Raw genomic sequence first — 25581 nt, forward strand, 5'->3', positions numbered from 1 at the left:
CAGCCCTAACTATATGCTTTATCAAAAAGAAAAGTTTGAAGCCTAATCTTAAAAGTAGAGATAGTGTCTGTCTCCTGAATCCAAACTGGAAGCTGGTTCAACAGAAGAGGGGCCTGAAAACTGAAAGCTCTGCCTCCCATTCTACTTTTAAATACTCTAGGAACAACAAGTAAGCCTGCAGTGTGAGAGCGAAGTGCTCTAATAGGGTGATACAGTAAGATGGGGACCTTGTATGTGAGGAGCAAGATGTTGAATTCAAGTCTGGATTTAACAGGGAGCCAATGAAGGGAAACCAATATAGGAGAAATCTGTTCTCCCTTTTTAGTCCCTGTTTCTCTCCTCTGTTTCCTGAGGGGGAGCCTCTTCTTGGCCCCGGGGCCAGCTTATAAGAATATTCAGCCTGTGTGACTGTGAACAGAAGAGGAAGTTCACACACGAGGCGTAACTGACATGACTTTTTCTAACAAAGCAGAGTACAGCGTGGCTGCAGTGACACAAAGGAAACAACAGGCCGGTTTGATTCCATTCAGCCTCAGGACCCCCGCAGTTTAGAATCGTCTCTGAGTTTATGTCGGGCTGTTATGTTAGTGCAGCACCGAGACAGATACACAACAGACGGCGTGACAGGTTCAAAATGCACTTCAACCGAGAAATTATGCGTCTCTGGTGCCACGTGGTTGCGGTGACAGCAGGACAGCAGATGACAGAGCAGGGTGACATGCCAGAGCTTTTACTGTGCCAGTGTGATCAGACAAACCATAAAAACGTGTAATAAAGAACAACAGAGTCGCTCCTCTTCGGTTTTCACCGTAATACTTTCTGCAGATGTTCACTGCGCCTTCCTCTGCGGTTACTTTTCCAGCACAGAAAGTGGAAAATTCTGCAGAACCCGTGTTACCTGATAGACTTTAAAAACCCCCCAACAACCTGGTGTAATTTTGAACTTCTTCAGGAAATCGAATTACACAGGAGCGACGGTTCCTCATTTGCATGTCCGCAGCTGACCTGGCGCGCGAAGACAAAACAACTCGTTCAGAGTGGATGCTTCTTTCTTTAAACAGCGTGGATGTAAAAGCGAGACAGAATCGCCACAGCGACGATAAAGTGTGATAAAGATAAAGCTGTCGCGCGAGGGCAGCTCTGATGCGCCTCTGCACGTGGACGCGGAGGCGTGCGTGGAAGCAACAGGCGGTGAAGCGAGAGGCGTCTCTCCTCGTGACATCTGTAACTTGTGATTTTGGTGCGAGCCAGCACAGGACACGCGGCGTGGATACCTTCACGCGCGGGAGCCGTTGTGTAAACGCGGAGCGAGAAAGAGGGCGGTCAGAGGAGTGACGGCACACGGTGCGCCGCGCGCTGCTCTCACTCCCAGCTCGGCTTCTGGTGGGCTGCCCGTCGCACGTGCAGTTTGTTGTTCGTCCACGGCGGGACTACCGGCGTTGGGAGACGCATGCTTGAAAAGACCTGCGCTCACTTGACACCCGCTTCGGTGATGCCATGCCCCGGAACCACAGCGGAGACGAAGGCGGCACCGGGCTCTGGATGAGGACCTCACCGGGGCACCGTACCGAAGGCTACGGCTTGAAGGATGTGGAGTCCGGCGGAAAGATGATGAACAACGCGGGAGACGGCTTGCTGTCGGCCCCCAGCGCCGCAGGTGCTACCGGGTCCGACAACGCGAGGGGGAAGCAGGGAGCCCGGCTCAGCCTGCTGGGGAAGCCGCTCTTATACAGCACCCAGAGCGGCCGGAGAAACGTGCGCTACCGGCGGCTTCAGAACTACCTGTACAACGTGCTGGAAAGACCGAGAGCGTGGGCGTTCATCTACCACGCGTTTGTGTAAGTTCACGTTATGATATGCGTGCGGTGTTGTGTGATGCGAGGATGCACACCTGTTGATGGTCCCTGCGGGAAGGTTTGCAGGTAGAAAGCTTGATTCAGTTTGGGGCACTTTTGATATGTGATGGCTGACATGCGTCAGATTCACAGCTTTTGCACATGAAGCAGCTTCAGTGTGAGACTAACAGGTCACTTTTGCATTTATGAGTTTCATGTGTGCTGTTAAACCCGGATCTCAGGGTCCCGACGGTTAGGACATCTTCAGCCGTGCTGTGCGCCTTTCTTCGCTTCTCAGCCAGCTGTATTTAATTTCCCGCGTGCGACTGTTTGTTGTTGTGGCGTGATAACTGTTCCTGAGAGGGAGGAAGGAAGTCGAGACACATGCTGACTGCAAAGCACCATTTTTTTTTTTTGGTGTGTGTGTTGTGTGTATACTAAGGGGAGGAGTTGCAAAGGGTGGACAGAAGCTGTTTACACTCAACGCAAACAGCTCAAGTGATCACTTTTCTTTCTGAGTCGTCATTAAAGCTACTCTGTCAAATTGCATTCTTCATGAGCGCATAGGATTTTCCCCTTGGTGTCGTGTGTAGGCTGTGGTCTGCGGCGGCACCTTTCATGTCGCATTCTTTTAAAAGAAATTACACTCGCGGACTGAAAACGGTTTTAAAATTTCCTAGACAGTGAAACCGAAATTTCATGTGTCGTGCGCGGTGATGAAAGGCAGAAATGGAAATCGGATCCTTTTCTTATTGCAGAGTTGGTCCTGTTAATAAATACTGTGCATTTACAGTACAGCAGCATGTTGGTTAAAGAGGACGCACTCTGCTCATTTCCAGCCTCATGTTCTTGTTCTGAGGCTCAACTGGAGCTTCACATGATTCACTGTTCAAAAAACCCAACTTATCTTATGTTTAACTTTGCTTCTTCAGCTCCTCTCCGTTCAGCATATGCTGATCTATTGATGTGAAACTTTGGCCATATTTAATATGAGCATCCACCACTGTAACAGTACACATGTGACAAAAAACAAGGAAAGGACATCAGGGAGGAAGTTTTAAGTGGAGTATAGAGATGAAGCTCAACTGAAAATTTAAACCAAAAAAACTGATTTCCCATAATATTTATGAAGACAGATGAAAAAATAGACACTAAATGAGTTACAGATGTGCCTGAATGACATTTTTGGGTTTGATATATTTAGGTGCGTCTCTATCTTTTCATTTGATGTGCTGCCTCCTTTCACAGTGCTGCATGAATTAGCTGCCATTGTACTGGAGGAGCAAACAAAGAAGCTGTTGGCCTTGGACTCGTATGATCGACTGTGTGTGGTGTTTATAACCACCTAACTAGTTGTAGAAAACATTCAGATATACGGATAAACCTCTGATTAGTTCAGTTCAGTTTTACTTAGAACTGGCTCACAAAACCAGCCATCTCAAGGTGCTTTACTCTGTAAGGTAAAGCTCTTAATACCTAATACTAGAGAAAACCACAATGATCAGATAAGCAGATGAGCAGTACTTGGAGGCCGTGGGGAAGAAGATCTCCATTTTAACAGGAAGACGCTTCCAGCAGAACCAGGGTTAGGGAGGAGCAGCCATCTTCCCCATTCGATTGGTTTCTCTTTGTGTAGCTTTTTGGCGGTGCAGAGGTTAGAAGGATATGAGATTTGAACCACTGTAGAGTCTATGGAGATGGACATGTGCACAGTCCAACAAAGACAGTGCATCTGTTTTATCCACACCTCGAATACTGACTGGCTGAAGAGTTGGCTTGAACAGAAAAGGTAATGACGACTGAGCCCACCACCAAGAGACAGAACTGTGGAAAAAATGTCAGTGGTCAGAAAAAAGTACAATTTAAAGCACAAACTGTGATTTCAACAGACAGTTGTAAATGTTTTTGGCTTAAGAAGACGTTCTTTGTAAATTATGATCTCTGTTATCTCTCAGGCATGGGGCTCAGGTAAATGACCAGGAGCAGCATCAAATTAATAAGAATGCTTGTATTAAAAGCTGTTCGACACATTTTTGACACTGCACCCTGGTTAGATGGCCTGCAAAGATCTGCCCTCTGACATGGAGTCGGCTCCACGTAAAAAATTAACATTACCAAAACTTTAAGATTGAGCCTGAAGAAGCATATTGCTGTAATTGGATGCCTGTCTTTAGTTCACAGTGAACAGAAGCTCAGTTCCCTGGAAATGCCTCCATATCTCTGCTGGCAACAATGCAAGTTATGCTCTTTTAAAACAGGAATTGTCTTGTGGAAAAAAAGGTACAGAGGTCTCTGTTTACACCCAGTAAAGTTGTCTCAGCATCACCTTTTCATTTTGATGCAAATCGAGCTAGCTGCAAGTTGAGCAGCTTGTCAGCTGTCCATTTAGTGCAGCTCGCACACGGTGAAAGAATCACTCTGCAGACCACAGCTACAACTAGGGCCAAATTTAATTAAAAACCAAAATTGGTCAAAATTTGCAAAGGGCTGGATTTGGTGTGAACCTTGATTTTGACACATGGTTTGAATTATCATGCTTGTTAGCTGGCTAACTAATGGGACAATAAGTTTTCTCAGTTTCTACAAAAGCTGTTTCTGAGCCACTGGCTCGTCTCACTCTGTACAAGCCTTGCCTCTTTTCTGTGGAGCAACATCTGCTCCCTGCAGTGTTGGGTTAAAATTGGATAGTACAATCATCAACAACAAGCTACAATAGCAGCTCTGTGTTACCTCAAAGATAAGCACTGTTAAGGCAGTTTGATGTCAAAGTTTACTAAAGTAGAATTCGACATAGAGACATGGATGGATTTACTAACCCCTGCAAGTGATTCCAGCTAATTTTCAACACTATATTTCCAAGCTTTAAATGTTTCTGTGACCTTTACTCCAACAATCCCTCCTATTCAGATTTGTTTGTATATTAACTAAAAGGCCTAAATTCAACGATTTGCTTCAACCAAAATAGAGAATCTAGTGTTTATGACCAATCAGGGGTGAGGGTTTGTTTTACACCCTTTCATGTAAACTGCGTCATGGGCAACATTTTTTTTCTGGGAACCAGAATTTTTATTTTTTTCTAAAATACAGATTTAAAACTTTTGAATTACACTTGCTCTATATTTATTTTTAGCATGAAAGTGCCATCACTTCAGCCCCAGTACTTTATAAGCCATCCAGCTCTATGCTGACCTTCCATATTCCCCTTTATTGGAGCCATAGCTTAGACGTCAGACACCAGTCGATATGGTTTAGTTTGCTGTTTTTGTTAAAAGCTTGACTGAAAACTGCTAATTTACATATCTTATGAAAGTGAGTTAGTCACGCACGCCCACAGGGATCTTCGGACTCCTCACATCGGCGCTCTAGAACATTAGGAACGCATGGTCGGGTGGCCTGGAAGTTACTGAATGCTTTTCTTTCATTCCTGCGGCAGCAAGCTTGAACTGGAGATGCGGGAGGAGGAGGAGTGAACTCTCACTCGGCCCTTTGCTGTCTCTCCTGTACTGTGATGAATGGAGCTGTGATGGTTAGTGGCCTTGAAAGTTATCCGGGTCTGCTGATAGGACAGTTGTTGGAGCTGAGCGTGTCACCGTCACAGTTGTTATCTTTGAAATAAGATGACATCCATGTCCATCCGATGTCAGACCTAACTGTGGTTCACCATTAAAAGCACTGCAAGCGTATTAATCAATCTATCTTTAAATCAGAGCTCAGTAATCGGAGCACTCACTGGCTGGTGTCTAGGGGAGAGTTGGCTCAACTGGACGAGAAAACCTGAAATTAACTGAAATTGAAAGAAGCAGCAAGGTGATATTTTGCTTTGGGGTCCCTTTCACATTTTCATAATCCAATTATTTGGTGAAACTGGTGGTTTAAATGTGTTTTAGTAACCCAATAAGTACCTAATTTTCAAAGAAAAGCCTTGCATGTTGGGCACCCTTAGGAGAAGGTGGTTAGTTCACATGCAGGTTTTGCACACGGTGTACCCGAAACACAAATGGTAGCACTTTGGGTTAGCTTGGTAATATTGTAAGAGTTTGATAATAAAGAGGTGATTTCTATCATGTAAGCAACAACCAGGTAATGGTCTGGAGTATTATCTGAGTATCGTGTACTTGGGGGCTGAAAAGCCTAACAGTTGGAAAACATTTAATGTGCCTTTTTCTGCTCATTTACCCCCATAGTTCCTTGTTAACTCTGCTAGAATAAATTTGCATGGTTCACATTTCAAATTTCACACCTGCCTTAAAGTGGGTCTTGCTGCTGCCTTTAGTTCATCCCCTGTCTGAACTAAACCATTTAAGCTCCTCCCCTTTGAAAGGAAGGGTCTGTTTCAGCAGACATTCATCTGACTGGCTGCCGTTCATACACAAGAGATTAGAATGAAAGGTGGGTGTGGCTTCTGTGCTCACATGCTTGCCATGATCATTAAGGGATATCCCCTCTCTCTGACGTCAGAGTCAAGACTAGAAACAAAACTGTCTGAAACTGAGCATTGTGGGGCAGGAGAAAAAAGTTACAGTACAATGTTAGGAATAAAAATCCCAGTATGCTGTTAATAATGTGAAAACAATGAGGTACTATAGATAATTGTATTATAGGTTAGTGATAGACTAATACCATCAGAAACATGAAATAAAGTGATAACATCATCTAATCTTGGAATAAATTCCAAGTATTATCCTTTCACGGTTATGCTGAAATATAACCATGGCTGAAAAATTCTGTTTCTATTAAAATTCATTCCAGTCGTAGATTAAACCAAACGTTTGTGTGGAAACCCTTTGGAGGGTTTCTGCGAACTAATCACCAGACACACAGACACGTTCACATGATACTCGACACCAGAATGGTCCCTGAGGCAAACAGCAAATTTCCATAATCTCAGTTAAGAACAGGGTGTTTTCCCGCCTGCTGTGCTGCTTTGTGATGTGAAATGAAAACAACGAAGACAGGCATATATATTGTTAAACTCCAGTACAAGCTTATTTTTAACAGTGTCTGGTTTTTAATTTTCTTATGCAAGAAGCATAATTATTGTAATCATGAATGAAAGGCTCTCGGTAAGAAGGACTCAGTGCAGTTGGTAGGGTCATGTGATATCTGAAAATGAAAAACTTTTTATTGTTAAAAATGGTATGTAACATTATGGAGGACTTTAAGGACATTATCTTGTCTGCCGCTTCACTAAATATTTTTGTAGCTTTGCATTCCTGACATTACAGCTGAGACGTGTTTGCTCTCCACGGGCCACCCGCAAAACACTCCTATAGCTTTTATCACCGGGGAGCGGGAGAGCTATGATCACGGAGGTTGGCAGAAAGCTGCGATATGGAGGAAAAAGCTGAATTCATGTTGTGTTACAGAGTAAAAACAACAATCAGTATGTAAGCTCAAAAAGATTATAGATAATCTCTGTTTTTAAAGGTTCTCTGTGAGACTCTATTGTGGACATGTGCTTCAATAATAGACTGTATATAAAAGACGGACCCCGCTGCGTTTTGAAGCATGGTTGGAATGCTTTTGTAGCCAGAAGGGGTCATATTTGGATGTGACAGTGACGTGATATGTAGCCAGCTAACTGTTGAAAGCCTTGTTGAAAAGCTGTAAAAACTGTAACTGTAGAAGTGAAACACATAGAGTCAAATACTTGCTAATTAGTTAACTACTTAATTAGTTGGTGTAACTAAGTAACATCCATTTTCTTGACAGTTAACCCTCTGTACTCCGTAATGGCTTCAGATGGGTTCTTCTATTGGCTGTGTTAAACAAACATAAAAAAACATTTCTCTACACTCTATATTTTAAAGTATTCTATTAATATCAACACTTCAGGAATTTTAAAAAACTATAAGTTTCAGTTAAATATTTTTGCAATATCTTACATTTTAACTCCTGAGTCACCTCAACGCTCTGGCCGTTCGTCTGAAGTAAGTCTAGGATGTCAGTCTGTTTACCTCAGCTGTCAAAATGCCGGGTGTGAGGCGTCCGTGCATATTTACTCTGGAGGGTGTAAAACTAGTGAAAGGAGTCTGATGCGAGTCAATAATTCAGCGAAGCTCATCGGACATTCAGACCTAACATTAGCAGGCACAGCGTTAGCTCGCGACTAGCTGTTGTTGTTGTTATAGCCAGCTTGTCTTGAGCTGTACTCAGATAGGAGGGCTGCATGGTGTAATTTTAGAGCCTGGTCTTGATTTCGGGAGATGAGGCTTCAGGTGAAGAGGAAGAGATCTGCGTTTGTTGGCAATTCCGAGGAGGTTGCTTGTTAGTTTTTTCTGGTAGTTTCTTTTGTCTGCTTGTTTTTCTTTATGCTCTTTATGCTTCACTTTTCTGTTGTCTCTTTCTCCTCACCTCTCACCCACTCTTCCTGTTGAAAGGAAGTTCTTCCTTCCCACCATCACCAGGTGCCTGCTAATAGTCTCCTAATGGGAAGCATGCATGTCTGATTGTTGCATCAGACATACTCGCTCTCTCTCTCTCTTTACATTATAATAGGAAACACCTTGAGATGACTGTTGTGAATTTTTGCTATTTGAATAACATTTTAATGAGTTAATTTGAGCATTTACAGTTCTCTCACTGGTCTTCACTGTTTTAGCATCTGTTCTGTTTGTTTCGTTAGCATCTAATTTTTGCAGAAATGCTACGAAGGTTAGATCAAAGTCCTCATCTCAAAAATGGCTCCCTTATGTCGCAGGTATAGTTCAAGATTTGAAATGGTGCTGTGTTCGTTTGCATCACTTCCTTATTACCAACTGATTAAAATCAAAAGGGGGCGGATTTACAATAACACTGAGCGATGTAGAGAAGAAACTGATCCCGACTGTCATGAGCTCTGATCCATTCAGCCAAATAAGCTAATTCTGCACAGTTTAAATAGGGTATCGCTACAGCTTTAAATGATGGCTGTAATCCATATGTAAACCATTTCATGCCCAGATTTTCATATAAAATATGTACTGAATAGATGGGTTTGAGTCTTGTTTAAAGGCTTATGTAAGCAGAGCGTGCCTTTAGAGAGCCTCATATTCATGATTGGTTTCACATAACACATTGTTTCGGTGTAAAAATAGGTTCTCTTTATTTTATTTCTAAAATCTGCAGAAGATCCTCTTTTGAACATCATTTTTATTGACTGCATCTTAGTTAAATTGAGGTCTTGCTTCATGTGGTGCAAAAAAGCAGCATTTCTTACTCTTGTGTTGAGTAGCCTATAGCCAAGCTTTGCTGTCACTGTTTAGATAACTCAGAAAAGTTCTGTTTCATCATCCACGGCTTTCAGGAGCCAGTAAAAAAAACCCCTCTTTTTGCTCTTTTCCTTATCAGCTTCGTCTGAACCGACACAATAGGAACAGGTCAGTAGAGTAAACGTGCTCATGAGCGCGCTCGCGCAGCATTCAGTTATCCTCTGACATGCCCACACAACACAGCCTCATTGGTTTGATGCTTCACTTCTGTCCCACTCTATAACACAAATTCCCCCAGGTGACATTACTCTATGAAAACAGCATCAAGCTCAACTTCGTCACGTATTCTAGAATGAAATCGTTAGATAAGCTTAACGAGTCAACATTTTAAATTGTTGTGTGATTGTTTGGACTTTTTGTGGAAGTTGCTAAAAATATGTAAAATTGTTTCAATTGTTAGGTGATTATTATAACTGTAAACTGAACATGATATAGCTATTAAAGCTAATCTTTTTATGATAGCTCATAACTATTGCTATTATAAAATCACAGTGTATCTTTTTTCGCTAACAGGTTTCTTCCTGTTAAATGGGAGTTTTTCCTTCCCACTGTCGCCAGGTACTTGCTTATAGGGTGTCATTTAATCCTTGCAGTTTCCTCTTTATTATTGTCCTAACCTTAAAAATAAAAAGCACCTTGAAGCAACTTTTATTGTGAACTCTTCTAGTTGGTTAAATTGGTTAATTAACTTGTTATGTTAGTTACAATAGGTTGATAAAAATACGAGAAATAGTTAAACTGTTTGCAAGCAGTACAAAGTAAATAGCTACATGCGGTGGTTAAATAAAAATGAATTGCATCATTGTTTAATAGAGTAGCAGGTAGAATAAATGAATGACTGACAAGTAGATCTGGATCATAGTAGTCCAGATCTGGTATAAAACGAGTTTAAACGAGTACAGTAGAGCATCGGAGGCGTTGATGATGAAGCTGACTGTGGAGGTACATTAGATGAAAAGGTTGGGAACCACAGCTGGATGTCTGCTGGATACATTTTTGCGACAGCTGCAGCACTGAGCCCGCCTTTGTGCTGTACTGAGCCGGTCGCGGTGTCCGAGCCGGCCCCCTCTCCTGCTCGTGCACACGCGTACACAGTGCTGCCATTCATCTCACCTCTGCATTAACAAGCTCTTATCCTTCCAAGTATGTTCAGCGGCAGGAAAACACGGAGGGGAAATGCTATGGCGTTTCTCCGCCTCAGGTTTCTGAGCTGGCACGTCGAACATACGGGGTGCACGGAGTCGCGATATGAACTTGCTGCTCTCACTTGTTAAATATCTATCAGTCGGTTTATTGTTAGAAATACTTGGATTTATGGACTGCAGTAAAGGATGCTGGCTCATCCTGAAAGCTGTGTTTGATAGGCTTAGGTTATTGGGCCTGTGAAGCCAACAGACACAATAAAATGTTTAGTAGACATCTAAATGACTAGTCAGAGGCTGCTCTAAATCCCACTGCTGTTATGTATTATATTTTGAGCTGTCATTTATTACCCACCTTTTTAAATTCTCACTTAGAAATATCTCTGTTGCCTCTAAGCCTCCTTTTTGTTATCATTTTGAGAGGTTTGCACTCTGCTGTGTATGTTATACATTTGCTTAACCTTCGCAGCATATTGGGGTATTTTGCACACTTTGAGGCAATTTGTCACCTTTTCAGTAACTCAGTGGAAAGAAACTTTCAGCATAAAGCACTAGTAAGCACAGCCGACCTGTATGCATCAGCGTATGTGAAGAGTAGCCGGTCGGCATGATCTGTGTGGTGACATAAACCAGAGGTGTGATGTCTTTACTCAGATGGTGGCTGCCTCACACTGACACTGTGAACGTGAGAAGCAGACGTCCCTGTCAAGAAGGTTTATGGTGTGAATTTATCTTCAGATGCTTTGACGAGAAGGAGGCGGGTTCATGAGTGGAACGGGGGCTAAACAGTTTCTGTGATAGTTTGTTTATAGCGGTTTTCTGGTGTTCGATGGGTGGCTGCTTTGCATATGTTAAACCATCATTGCTGTCGTTTTTCAAAGCACGCAGTAACTTTTGCATGGTGTTTTAGGCACGCTTCATCTAAACGTGTGCGGCGTCAAGGCTGTTTCTCGAGCACCGTTTGACACGGATCAACCACAGACCAACTTACTCTCACAACCTGCACATCTTTGAGCTGGTTCGTGTTTGTCAGTCGTCATAAATATTTTGTTTCACTTTTAAAAAGGGCCTCTGATTACTTTAAAAGGAAGATGCAGTGACTATTTACAGCACGGCATATAAGCAAAGTAACCTACACCTCCTGTGTTCATGCTGTCGAAGAAACTGAAGACTCCAACAGTGTGTCAAATGTGATTTTTAAACTTATGTTTCCGATGAATAAAGAGCTCTGAGGCCAGGAATAGATTAGTTGGCCACAAGATTAAAACCACCTGTCTGATAACACGTAGGCTGCCTTTATACAGGCAGAATAGGTCCAAGCAGTCAGGTCACAAGTCCTCATCAGTGTAATACAGTAATAATGGATTGCGAGTTGCCGCTATGTAATATTCACATTTGTCGTGACCAAGTGAGCACGAGGTTTAGTTTCTTTGTGTTAACCGGTGAAACTTTGATCAAATTGCATTTGAATTCGAGAAGCATGTTGGGATCTTTTTTTTTTTTTTGAGCTGTTCCCAAATATTTTTGCCACAGTGGTGGGATGTATTATCCTCAGAAGACATAATGCACACGTTTGTCAGGGCGTGCTATTGCTGTAGGCGGTTGTCGTTGGTCTATAACAGTGCAAAAGTGGATTGTATATGTCAGAGTAACACCGCATGAATGCCAGAACCTGAGCTTTTCATCCAAACATTGGATCGTAATGAGATGATTAATGTGGCTATAATTGGCTTTGTTTTTCTTGCAAAGGCGCTCCTCATCGCTGTGACACATTCAGTTTTATTTTCCTAGATAATGGATTATCAGTAGTTTTTAACTTTCAGGGTGTTTCTTCAACTATAGAGTTTTCTTATGAAGGCTAAACAGAATTGTTGCATTTTATATATATGTTGTAATTTCCTACTTCCTCATGTGCCTTTTACTAAATTCACCTAGACTGCCCTCATGTCCTCTCAGTCCTGTATGAGTTATCATAAAGAGCTTGATTTTGAGTCTGACAGAACTTTATTATTCTCCGTTATTAATGACATTGTTTTGTATTGTTCTAATCTATATAAAGAATTCCTCTTAATAGTTTGGGGTTTTTTTGCCCCAGTTGTGTCATAAATGGTACTTTAGTGTTTTTGTATTATGTCTTAGTTGGAAATCCTTGTATCGTGTTCTCGCTGCTCCAACACAAAAACTGCCGATGTTGACTTTTTCACCATTTAAAACTGGAAAATATTCACTTTGTGTACATGGACACGACTCAGTAGACATGACATGACACATTAGATATCATGACTGTTTCATGAGCTGCCCTCAGACTGTGCTGTTGTATAGTATCTATGTATATGTAAATCACTGTGCCTGTTTGGTGCCAATCGGAGGATGGTCGTGGCCGATGGAAATTGCCTGCTGCAGGTTTCATGTTTCTAACCTCAGTTTACTCAGAGGGAGTTCCCCTTTCTCTATTGTCGGGGGCTGCCTTTCTAAAGACAAAGACAGGCCTTGTCACAGGACACGCCTGCACACATGCGTTGTGGGTATTGTACCTTGGTGAAGAGAAACATCATTTAGCTAAACGGCACCTGTTTGCTTCCTTTGAACGCCGCCTCGCTCCAACGCCTCCCACAGCCTACGGTCGAGATGTCGGGAGTTTCATTCCGGTGACATCTTGAAAGTCTTGACATTTGCAAAACCAAATAACTAGTAGACACCATTACCGTCTGGCTTCCCCTCTCTGAAAAATGGCAAACGAAGTGAGCCTGCCATCGTGGGTGAGGGGGTTTTCCACCTAGTTGCCCCTTGTGTCTCACTCCCTGATAGGAAGGTGTTTTTGTGGTTGATTGTCCCAGCCAGTCATTTCACAGGTTCCAATCTGCGTGAATGAGTCACTTTTAGTGTAGAAGCTCCTTTTTCATGCAGCTCTCTGTGTTAGCTCCCCTTTCCCTCATACCCTTCGCACTGCATTACTTCCAGTGGTTTCCAGCTGTTTCCTCCTGCTCTTATGTGACCTCACCCCTATTGTCAGCGTGACAATGGGAGGGACGTCAAACTTCACTCTCTTCCAAGAAGAAAATCCTGTACTCACAGTTCTATCAGAATGACTGGTGAGTGGGGTACCAGTGTTGGATCGACATCACTTCAGTCTTCATCTCTCTCCCCTGACAATGCTATTTGTTTGCCTTTTTGTCATCAGAGGGCTTTTGTTGGCCCCGTGAGAGACTGGTCTTTAACACAAACAAAGAGAGGAGCGAGTATGATCTTCTATGGCCCCGCCCTCCCTTTTAGCCTATTTTTATTGCAGTTTTAGTCCTCCCTGATGTCTAACTGTTAATCAGAAATGTGTTGGCAGATGCTTGCCTGGAGGGGTACGGAGGTGGCACGCCACTTGACTAATTTCTGCGTGTAGCAGTTCATCTGATGTGGAGTGTGACACAAGCGGACTGAGGCCTAATAACTGGGTTTATCTGCTGACAGCCAATGTGCTTCAGAATAGGCTTGATACGAAACGCACGCACAAACACGCGTCCGGCCTCCTAATATGTTTTTAGATAAGCAAAAACACCAGCCAGCCGTCAAAGTGTCAGAGAAATCCCAAAGTGAAAAGGGCAATTTTGGGCACTTATGTGTTGCCATAGAAACTGATGCTGCCTTCTTGAGCTTGTTCAAGAGGGATTTTATAAAGAAATGGATGGATGAAAGCTGAAAGGATGTGCTGGGTGGGTTCCAACGAGCGAAAACGAAGAGTAAATTCTCCTACCTGTGTTCGTACGATGGCTGTGACCCAGCTGTACAGGCGGCCCACACGGTGCCGCGGTCGCCCACCGTGTTATATTTAGTTGTGTATCAGCTAGTTTTAGTGTTTGTTATGTACCTGTAGGAACCGTTAATACAGCCAATTCTCCAACCAGCACTAGATATTTGTAAAGATATTAGTAAAAAGATCCAGGCACGTGTTATGAGTGGATTCAGTTTTTTGGCTCTTCAGCTTATATGATAAACGCATGGTCACCAATTACAGCAGGCTGAATCATTCATCGCTGTATGTGAACGAGGCTCTCTCTTCTCTCTTCATGCTGGAAGTAGGAAATAAGCTCCCTGATGTGTGTGTACCATAAGCATATCTTTGTTTTTGGCTGCACAGTATGCATTATAGAGGCACAAGTGCACTTTAACCCCTTCCCTCTGTCCCACACCCTAGTATCTGTCATGAGTTTAGTTTTTCCTTTGTTGTTATTCTAGCTTTTGCTCCCTTGTTTCCCTCTGTCTTTGTTATTTTTTGTCTTTCACTTACTTCCTGTTTTATTTTGAAGGCTTCTTTTTTTTCTTCTTCATGACTTGCTGTGTTTTTACTTCCTGACTTGAGTTTCTTTGTTCAGAGTTCATCTAACTTTCCTCCTGGCTTCTCTCTTTCCTGATGTGTCTGTGTGGTTCTCCTCAGGTGCGTGGACACATAATTTCAGCAGTTTTATCAGTTAACTGTAGTCTCAACTGTGCTCGGACAAATGTTACACACAGGTCAGGCGTCAAGTTTGATGTATGTAGTCTGCACGTTTTTCCTGTGCCTGCACAATGGTGATACCTGCTGAATCATGGCTTAAGACTGATGACATGTCCTTCTTAGCTTATTTGTGATAAGAGCTGTGTGTGATGCATATCAAAGATGTCAGCTTCCACATCTCATCTCGCCTTGTGCTGGTATCTCATTGCTATTTGTTGGCTTGTAGACATAGGTAAGTGCAGCAGCGATGGATGGATTTATGGATTTCAGCTCCCTGCGTTCTCACTTAAAATAAAGAGCAGAATTTGAATCCTGGAAGTGGCCTTTTCACATTTTTATATCTTAATTTGCAAAAGATAAAAGTCATTCACGCATATGTCACTTTATTATATTAAAGACTGCACAACTTTAACTGATGTTGCTGCAAATGCCAAAAAAGACCCACAGACTGAAATGCCTTAGGAAAGACATGTGGCTAAATATAGCACCCGAGTTTGAGTGACGTAGGTGGCTTCAACAGTCAAACCAGGGCGAGCGTAGAAGCTGAAGATTGGTCCCAGTGGGTGAATGGCAGCACGTCAGCGAGATGCAGCACCGGGCCACGCCCCTGGCTCTGTGCTTGGCACGAACCTGGTAGTACTGCATGTGGGTAACAGGCCAGAGACCTTCCTGTCTTACCCAGAGGGTCAATACTGCAGCTGGGTAGCAAGTCTGTGCCTCATTTGCTCCCACCATCACCACAGAGTGTAAAGGGAAGAGGTCAAAGAGAAGCAGAGAAATAACAACAGAGGGAAAAGACATTTTGGTAACTGTGTGGTGGTGATTTCATTACTTCCCACTGCTGTAATTCTTCTACAAGAATCTTTTGTGTTGCACAAAAAGTGAAATGCGCTGCAGATTTAAACTTTCCTCGATTGCATGGCAACAAAATGACCTATTTCTGTGTGTTCATGCTTCCCTTTCCGTTCATTTTTTTGTGTAATGCACCAGATTTCCTCATCTTATCTATTCTTACACAAAAAATCCTGAACCAAAAATCTTGAAGATTTCCAGCTGTATGGTTTTAGAAGGCATGAATAAATCATTCGCTAGTGTTTAAGTGCTGCAGCTTTTATCCTCAAGTGCATGAAAGCATTAACAGCTGCACACTTGTGAAATTAAAAAACTTTAACAGAGTTTAGTTTGTACAGAATCTTCCAACAGTTAAAACTCCATTATCACAAGATAAATATGGGTAAACGTTTGGGGTTAGACTATAATATATCATACACTAGTAACAAATGTCAGTATTTTTGATTAAACATGCATGAACAGGATCTCCTGCCTGTTTAACTGGATTTGACTAATAAATAATAACACTACAACAAATGTATTTTTCCCTCCTCAGTTATCATATGCAGAATATATGATTGCATATGTTAGATGAGTCTATTGAATTTCGCTGCCTTGTGTTGTATCCTAAAGTATTTAAAAATAAAGAAAAAGTTCTGACTCAAATAATGGAGGCAGGTGAAACATTTAGACCATCAGAGTGATGTTGCGATGGCTCGATGTTGGCCTCATCCATCTTTTTACATACAGTCTGTGGCTCCGATCACTTTTGTCATACAGATTATCAGAAGTTAGTAAGTTCTTTCAATGTTCTTCCGTTTATTCTTCCAAGTCACAAGTTTCAGATGTTTTTTCAACATATTTTCTGGTCAACCTCAATTTTTCTCATCATTATGCCCCTCCCACAAAGTCTTTATAAACCAATGAGAGCTCCTCAAACTTATCTGTGGCTCACAAGCCCACACAGCCACTGCCTGTCTGATGTCATCTTCTATTTGTCCTCACAAAAGTAGACAGAGTCAGCCAGGTTAGAGCGCTGAGGTTAAAGTGCTGAGGTATGAATGAGAGCCGGGGTGGTTTTAACCATTACATTGCTCTGTTAGCACTTTCTTGGAGCCGACTTGTCAGAACACATTAGTGATGAGTTGGCTGCAGAGGTCACCTCAGGGGAAGTCCTCTGTCATGTAGATAGAGCGGAGTGTGAGTGTTAGATGGGGGTTGGGGGCTAAAAGAGGAAGCGATTGCATACATGCCTCGGACATAAAAGTCTTCTTCATCTAATCCCTCTTTTTCTTCCTCAAGGCTTCTGGTGGTGTGTGTGCAGCGTTTGCAGCGTGTGTGCCGAGTGTTACATCAGCTCCTACAGCTGCAGCAAACCAGGCCTTCATAATGCAATTGCGTGTACAGTATATTTAAAATGTATTGTGCTTTCATCACAATAAGGGCCAAATAAAGAGCTCCAGCGCGGCCCTAATTGCAGGTGAATTAGAAAAAGCAAAATGACTTAAAATGTCAGAGAAAAGATGGCACTCGAATAATGATGCCTATTATTCCAAACACCGGCGAACTGCGGCGCCAAAAAGGAAACGCTGATGAAGTGGAACAATGACGGATATGAACGTGATGCTTTTAAAAGGAAAAAGGAGCAAATCCGCACACAATATGCAGCAGTCGCATAAATACTCGGGAGAGGCAGTGCACTTCTATTCAATTTAATTATATTTCAATACACAAACATGCAAACATGTTTTATTAGCTGTAAACTAAGCGATAACAATATATACTGTGATAAAATACACTAATGCTTGTGTCGACAGAGACGTTTCTAGGAAATTTGATAAGATTTGGCATTTTATGGGTTCAAAATGGCTGAACGCATCCTCAAAGTGCAAGAGACGGACACATCCGGAAAACATGAAGCTCATTCATTCGTTGGGATTCAGGGTTTTCAGCCTGTTATATTTATTTTTTTACTGGGGGGGCGGGGCTTGCTCTGTTTGCCATTTATTGACAGTGACACTTTAAATTCAAACACAGTCAAATGGTACTAAATGGCTTGTCGCCTGAGAAGAATTTCTTTGCATTTAGCCTGCCAGAGTAGGTGCAGAAATGCATGATTACTGAATGTCAGTGAGGCATTCATTCAATCATCCATTCATTCAAAGTACAATGAAATGACCTTGATGGTGCTACAATGAAAGGAGGGTAAAAAAGAGAAGCAGATCAGTCGCTGTCAGAGGTGAAAAAAATCACTAATGGTACAGATAATAGATTCGATAATTTTTATACATCACACAAAATTGTTACTGTTACTGTGATCATGTATACATGAAAAATGCACTGCTGAAGCAGTCGTTTAAACTAAATCTAAACATCCACTGATGCAGGAAAACTGCAGCAAACCTTTAGTAAAAACTCTTCCTGTGTGAAATATTAATAACCTCAGATTGTTGTGCCGACATGTCGACGCAGGGAAAAACAGTTTGGGGCTTTTGATGTCGATTGGCCAACATGGCTCTGGGATATGTTGTTGCTTGCTGCTTTGACGTGCTCTTGTTCTTTTTCTCTTCTTTTCTTTTATTCTGATGAGCTTGTGTGAATGGGATATTTTTTGTGTGAAACACAGAAACTGCTCCACATGAATGAACCGCTGGAGCTAATCACCGCTGGCTGCTGCTTCATATTTATCGTGTGGACATTAGTGCCTCAGCCTCCGTCTTCTCATCCAGCTCTTGGCAGGATGGAGAATAGTCATATTTCCCAAACTATTTTTTCACCTTTGCCCCATAACTGAACCCCTTAAAATGCTTCTAATCATTTGCACATTTGTTATACGCCTCATGCAACACCAAGACAGATTTTTCCATGTTTATTGAGCCGCATGAGTAAAGTGATACTTGTTGTTGTTCTCACCTCTTCATCAAAGCTGAAGGTTGGCCTCTCTCTTAAACCGTGCTGTGTTTACTCTGGCCCGGTTCCTTCTCTCTTTACGAGCTCTGACAGAAGCTGTAGACAAGGAGATACGATCACATAGGTAGCTAAAACTGGACTCTGTGTGTGTGTGCTACTGGTAGGCCCACTTTGAGAGGTACGAAGGGAACGAGTGAGTGTGACAGAGTCAGAGCAATGATAATCCCCCATGTGTGACCAGCTGGTGTGTCATTTTCAATCAGGGTTTCACACAATAAGGGAGGATGAGGCCACACGGGTTCAAAGTTTCTACGTACTACGTAACCATCTGAAAAGCAGGGTCAAATGGTTCCTGCTTCGAATCAAGAATAAGGCTGGGTGCCTCGATCACAACGAATCCCAGAGGGCAGCGTAAATGTCACTTACGATCCTGCTCCTAGCTTTTGTTTGCCAAATCGTGTCTGCCTGTCGCTCGACAAATCAGCTCCTAAGTGTTTGTCTTTACAAAATAAGCCTGACCCCGCAGCATGCCAGCTCATGGGGCTGTGGGGAAGAGGGGGCTTCGGATTTGGGGAATCAAGCTGAGGAGGAACATACAACAGCTGCCTGTTGGAATAACAAGAGTGACTGAAATGACTGCTCCACATGGGTCATGTTACCAAGCCGGGCTTTTAATAGGACGACTTGACTGCAGAGAGAAAAGATTAGTGCAGAGTACGGTCGTCCGATCGCATATCATATATGAAAAGAGGTGTTGACAGAGGCTGTGTCGCCCGTTTTTGTGTGCTTTATGCATTGTAAGCTGCAAGGCTTGGTCTGCAGTGTTCACCCCAAAGTCTGACAGATCACTGTATATTCTTAGTTCATCCAAGTCCTCTGGGTTTCAGCTCCCTGTTGGAATCTCCATCAGTGATTAAGTCATGCTCCTGCCCTGCCACCGGAGCTCAGTTCTACATATGGCTACTGAGGTTTTTGGAAAAATATTTGTCAAAGTAATTTATATTTTAGCCTGGCTGCGGCGGTGAGGATTGTGAAATAGAATTATTGCTCTTGGCAGTTTGCAGGGAGACGGAAAACCAAGCGTCGTTATTGGTTTTATAGGAGAATTAAATATATTTTAATGAGAGATTTTATTCATAACTTATATTTAGATCTAGTCCTCAAACTATGAGCTCTGCATATTTGAGCTCCCATGTGCTCTCGGTGGCTTTACTCACTTTCTATTTTGCGGGAAATTGAAATTAAAGACTCCGTCATTTGTGCAACACTCTCGACTCTTAGCAGTTTCCTGTTTTGATTAAGGAGAAGTGTACTTGGTCGACTGCTTCAAAACCGCCTGGAATGACAAAAGCTAAGCAAGCGTTTCATAATCAGACTTTGAAGGCTTGAAGCGCAGTTTTTGTCAAAGTGCTGAATGTTTACATCTTTAATGGATTCTTAAACTCATCAAGTCTCGTGTGTGTTTGTGTTTGTCGTGGTGGTGATAAACTCACCTCCACCCTTTAGCTCCAGATGGAGCGAGTGTTTTCACAAAGCTGGAACTTTGGTTTCCACACAAACTTCTTTTGGCTTCTTGTCTTCATTTAAAGAGGACTTTGTTTTATTTAAACCATAGTTACTACTTTTCAATAACGAGGTGGAAACACCTTTATTACATTTTTATTACATATTTTACTACAGATGGGACCATCATTTCCAAAATATTCATAACACCTTATTCAATAAGACCTGAAACTGATCAGACTTTTCACAGACTTCTGTATAATCAGACCCATTTTTGCAACGCCGACAGTTGCCCCCTGCTGGCCATTAAGAATCAGTTTCCCTTTTCAGACCAGAACAGATTTGTTCTGAAAATCAACACACAAATATGTGTTCTTGTCATATAATACAGGCACATTTGAATATCACTTAAGAAACTCCCACAGGAGAAGCACACCCCAGTCTATAAGGTCAAAATAAGTTTTGGGCTCTTTGGATCAGAGAAAGTTTAGAAACGCGCTGATTGTCTGTCTCCATCATCAGTCAGGGACTCTGCTGTTTCTGACTCTGTTGTAAATCTCTCAAAAATAACTTGCATCACATCTGATGCAACAAAAGTGAAGCAAGAAATGTTGCACTCATGTTTGGTAATAGTACACCTTTAATATGGGCTGTGTGGGAGTTGAGTGGTGTGTGTGTTCACATATGTGGCAGGCAGGAGGCGGGGCCTAGATTGCGTCATGCATTATCACCAATGCAAGATGGCAGTGCCCATTTCTGCCATATTTGCTCTGCTGTTTTTGACATGTCATCCTCAGTTATATACAGTCTGAAGTTAAAGCCAACAGAGCGTGACTAAAAATATTTGTAGAGATGTTGTTGGTTAATAAAATCAAGATTTAAAGTAAGGTCAAACTGCAGGTCGAGCCTTGAGTTAATTAACGGGCCGCATTCAACAGCCAGATTTTACACACTTTACCTTTAAACTTGCTCTCTTGAATCTGAACTGTGGTGCTGTTACAGCCTCTCATTGCTAAAAGCATCAGTCCTCCATGATGCTGGAGGGCAGCAGGGTGCTCACATGGAAAAAGAAAAAGCTCAGAGGCCTTTCTCAGAGCCAGAAATGTATTTATCCCCACATTTTTCTCATTTTCCTCAGACTAGTATATTTAAACAGTGCAACACACATTTCAGTGTCATCTCAATAACATGCAGTATTTTCCCATACCACAGTCATTGACATGTAATATATTAACTTCTGTTCTATACTTGATAATTACTTGATAATGGCATTTAGTTTCTCAGCTCTGTGCGCTTTGTTTTATATTTCTATATATTTTTCTATTTATTTGACGCTGACTCTAAGCACTGCACAAGAGTTCCTGTGCACCCAGACCTGCTGTATGTGTACAAATGGCAAATAAAAGATTTAATTTTTATCTTCAGTTTATACACTGAGTGGAGTGTCTCCATGAATGGGAAAAAACAAATCTGACAAATTAAAGGGTAATATGATTGCCTTGGTCATCCTGCCTGTAGGAATCAGCTCGTGTGTCTTTGTTGAGCCACAAAATAAGGTCAGCATGTCCTTTATGTAACCTCGAGGACGGTGACAGGTTTGCTGTCAGATGTGACGTATCATAGTCTTTACTGAACCCAAAACATCGCGTCTTCACACGTCTATTCTGGTTTCAGGATGGCTGTTTGCCCTTTGAAAAACAACCATTGAGCCAAATGAAACCTTCGCACAGTGGAAAATAGAAAAAGCTCCCTCCCAGCTGGCATGAATTAAAATCCCACATTGTCCCAGTTCTTTCTCTTGAAACTCTTCTTTTTTTGTGTGTTGCTTGTGTTACTAATTGAATTGAATTTTTTCCCCTAGCCTTGTTTTGACGTGCGATTACAGAGAACTTCTTAGGATGTTTTGACCAGTTCTGTTCCTTTGTGACTGTGGCAAGCGTGTTTGCCAGAGTCTGGCTTAACTTGTTTTTATGCCTCTGTCCTGCACAACATGCCATTCACAAAAATCTTCCAGTTCTGACTGCAGCCAGTATCATGTTCTGGTGAACACTGGTGATGTTTTTCTGTTCACTGTAGAAAGGCTTCTTGATGCATTCTCAATCATCCAGGAAAGTAAATCTCCAAAAGTTGAATCTGTTCATCTGGACGTAGCGTTTGGTGGGAGAAACGTTTCGTCACTCATCCAAGTGACTTCTTCAGTCTCAGCTGACTGCAGGTTTCCCCAAACCTTATAAACAGTACATTTGCATAATGACTGAAACCAGCCCACTGAAGGAACAATGGGCTGTGAGGTCAGTTCCTTAATCATAATTATGCAAATTCCCATGACCACAAAACGCTACGTCCAGATGAACAGATTCAACTTTTGGAGATGTAGAAAGGCTGTTTGTACGTTCGTTGTTAACATCTAATTTAGAGAAACATAATGGATTAAGGTCATAGGCTCCCAAGTTTCTGTCAATATCTACACAATACTGTAAGTGCACCTACTGCCTGCTTAGCAGGATTTGATCAGTCGATCAACAGATTTCGTCAAAAGATTCAATTCAATCAGTTTTATTTATATAGCTCTAAACCACAACAACAGTCGCCTCAATGTGCTTTATAGTGTAAGATAAAGGCCCTACAGAGAAAATCCCAACACTCAAACGACCTCCTATGAACAAGCACCTTGGTGACAGTGGGGGAAAAAAACCCTCCTGTTTAACAGGAAGAAACCCCCGGCAGAACCAGGCTCAGGGAGGGGCGGGGCCATCTGCTGCGAGCGGTTGGGGTGAGGGGAAAGAATATTAAATCCACTCAGGATCAGTAATTAGTTCTATGTCTAAATTTTCAAAAAGTAAGGAACTTGAGTATTCTTCTAATAATTGACTAAAACCTTGAATTTTATGCTTTTTTTTTTTTTTTTTACAAGTTGGAATGCAAATTTAAAAGTAGTCATCATTTGACAGAAAATAAATTGGTAGCAGATTACACAATTAATTATTTAGGCTAGACTAAACAGTCAGCCATGCTTGGTTCAAAATGAAAACGTTAAACTGCATTATAATACACAACATGTTGCTAGACTAATTTAATGAATGTAATTAATCACTGACAGGAAATTCATTAGTAGAAGATTATTGTTGTGTTCCTTTTGTCTCGGAACTCGGATGCCGGAACAGAGAGTGATGTCACTCCTGTGTTGAGGACATTCCTGTAGTAAAGTTGGAAAAGCATGGGAATGCATCCTTGATATCAAATCATTTAAGCTAAGCTACAGCTAGCATCTTGGTCAGCTTATCACAGAAAACAGCCAGTCTAGATTGGCCCTGAAATGAAAAAAGCACCTAAAAAGATGAATTTATCCTTAAACCTGCACTCCACTGCACTTCATCGGAAATCTAACATTTTCATGCCACTGCAGTAATGTAACCCGTTTAATAACTAGTGCAATTCTTGCATGCAAAATACATTATATAAACAAAAGTACTGTGCCTCATTATACCGACACAAGCTGCTCGACTGTGGACACCCACGCTATGAAGCTCCTGGTGCACAGTTTTTATTCTGATGTTAATGCCAGAGGAGGTTTGGAGCTCTGCAGCTACAGAGTCAGCTGACTGTTGTGACTTCTGTGCACAATGTGCCTCAGAAGTCGGCGACCCCGCTCTCTAAATTTACATTGTCTCGCACTTTGTGGTTGAGTGGCTGTTTTTTTTTGTTTGTTTGTTTTGTTTTTAACCCTCCCACTTTGCAATAATCTTACACTTACAGCTAATGCAGCTGTATCTGATTATAGAATATGTAGGAGGAAAAAAGTGTCACTTGTTGAAATGGAATCATCCTAAATTTCAGTCGGTTCTTTAGGAGGACGTGTTCTTTCACAAATGTTTGTACAAGCATTGCATTTGCATCTAGAAGTAGAGCTGGAACATATAGATATGACACAGTTTTATACGGTTTGGGTTATTGTTTGGACAAATAAGCAGTGTGATTTAAAAAAAAAATCTGATTTTTTTGAAATGGTAAGAAATCAGTAAATTATACCTAATAATTAAAAAAAACACTCGTTTTTTTTACTTTTTCTAAAATGACATTTGGCTAAAAGCCAATCAGTAAAGCTCTGGCTCTTTTGATCATGAAAGTGCTCTTCCTGCAGTGGTAATGTAAAGCTGTCGGTAACCTCACCCGAGCAGTTTAACCATACCGTCTCTGTCACAATGAATATATTCTCCTAACCTGAGGGAGTCTGTAATCCTGTATCTCAGCTCCTGCCTACTCATGAATAGAAGAATATAATGACTTCTGAACAGACTGCACTGCTTATGCATACATTGAGTGCCTGAGCAGAAGAAATGAAAGACATCACTCTTGCCTCTTTTCTCTGTCTGTGCACCTGGATGACTGTTAATGCATGCCAAGCAGCTTCCTCATCAACCATCTGCTGCTTCGTCCTTAGAGGCATCTGATCATCGGCCTCTTGCTCCGTCTGCTTGAACCGCCAACCTGCCCGACTTCCCTCCGGGACCTCCGTCAGAGACCTATTCTTTGGGCTGCAATGTGAGCATGTGTGGGAACTTTAGAGCACAGTTCAGCCTTTCTATCATCAGATGAAGCTCAAAATCCCTGCAGAACTGCAGAGATCTGAGAGCTTTGATCAGACGAGCAGACCCGCAGACCTGTCGGATGAACTCAAGTTCTCCTTCATCAGCGCTTTCCTTTTATGTCAAAATCAGTTGAAACTGGATGATTTTTTTTTAGCACTTTAAAAAAATAACAACAGTAACATAGCAACAGTTCAAAGATGGATGTTGTCATACAGTTAAAAAGTTTATTCTTTTAGGTTTATAAAGTAGATGCTCCGACCATTACTAAATCCATCCATCCGTTTCTGCTTCAAATGTGAGTCTGCACAGGTTAGGCACAAATGCCAGGCCCTGTCTCTCTCTCTCTCTGCAGCTCCTACGGGGGGGTCTTCTGAGGGACAATCTCTCCAGGGTCTCCTCCCAGCTGTACATACCTGAAAATACCTCAGGAGCCGTCCTAGAGAGATGCCTGAACCACCTCAGCTGGTTCCTTTCAGTGTGAAGGCTCTACTCTGAGCCCCTCCCAAATTACAGAGTTCCTCAGAGTCGTTCTTGATGCTGTAGGTGTTGACTCCACCAGGGCTGGATCAATTTTATTCATCATTTTTATGGACAAAATTATTAATCACAACCAAGGAGCTAGCTGATCTAAGGATCTCGTCTCCATAATTCACTAATTTAGCTGTAGATTGAATTAAACATGTAAACGTGATGTTTTCTGATGTCCACTGAAAGAAATGTGAAATTGTTTCAACAGGCAAAGAGTTCTTTAGTTTTTTAAAATTATTTCAAAGATCTGAAGTTTTTCTATGCCTCTTTCCACACAATGTTAAGTGACTATTGGTCAAAGGTTTTTAAAAGCATCGTTGAAAAGCAGCGTATGAATCAATGTGAGTGTAAAAGAGTACCATTTACCAAAAAAGCACTATTTTAAATTGCAAGTCCAGCTCATTAGAAGTGGAAAATGACAATAAAATAAAAAACTATAATGTTAAAAATGTTCACACACCTCTCCATCGTTCTCACTACAGCCACAGGCCAGAGACTGTTGGGGTT

General features: G+C 41.9%; 1 protein-coding gene across 7 annotated transcripts in view; it reads left to right on the plus strand.

Moving 5' to 3' along the window:
* Positions 1-283: 283 nt before the first annotated feature.
* The window catches only part of kcnq5b (potassium voltage-gated channel, KQT-like subfamily, member 5b), a 129495-nt gene continuing 104197 nt past the window's right edge, over positions 284-25581 (plus strand). For 2 of the 7 annotated variants that reach the window (XM_019359496.2, XM_005470149.4), the window contains exon 1: positions 289-1838. In XM_019359496.2, the coding sequence (XP_019215041.1) occupies positions 1498-1838 (341 nt within the window). In that variant the 5' untranslated portion in view covers positions 289-1497. Of the gene's footprint in view, positions 1839-25581 lie in introns of all 7 variants that reach the window. The other 5 variants (XM_013277134.3, XM_005470148.4, XM_005470152.4 and 2 more) reach the window with 5 other exon arrangements.

This window comes from Oreochromis niloticus, linkage group LG6, assembly GCF_001858045.2.
Source record: "Oreochromis niloticus isolate F11D_XX linkage group LG6, O_niloticus_UMD_NMBU, whole genome shotgun sequence".
Lineage (NCBI taxonomy): Eukaryota > Metazoa > Chordata > Actinopteri > Cichliformes > Cichlidae > Oreochromis > Oreochromis niloticus.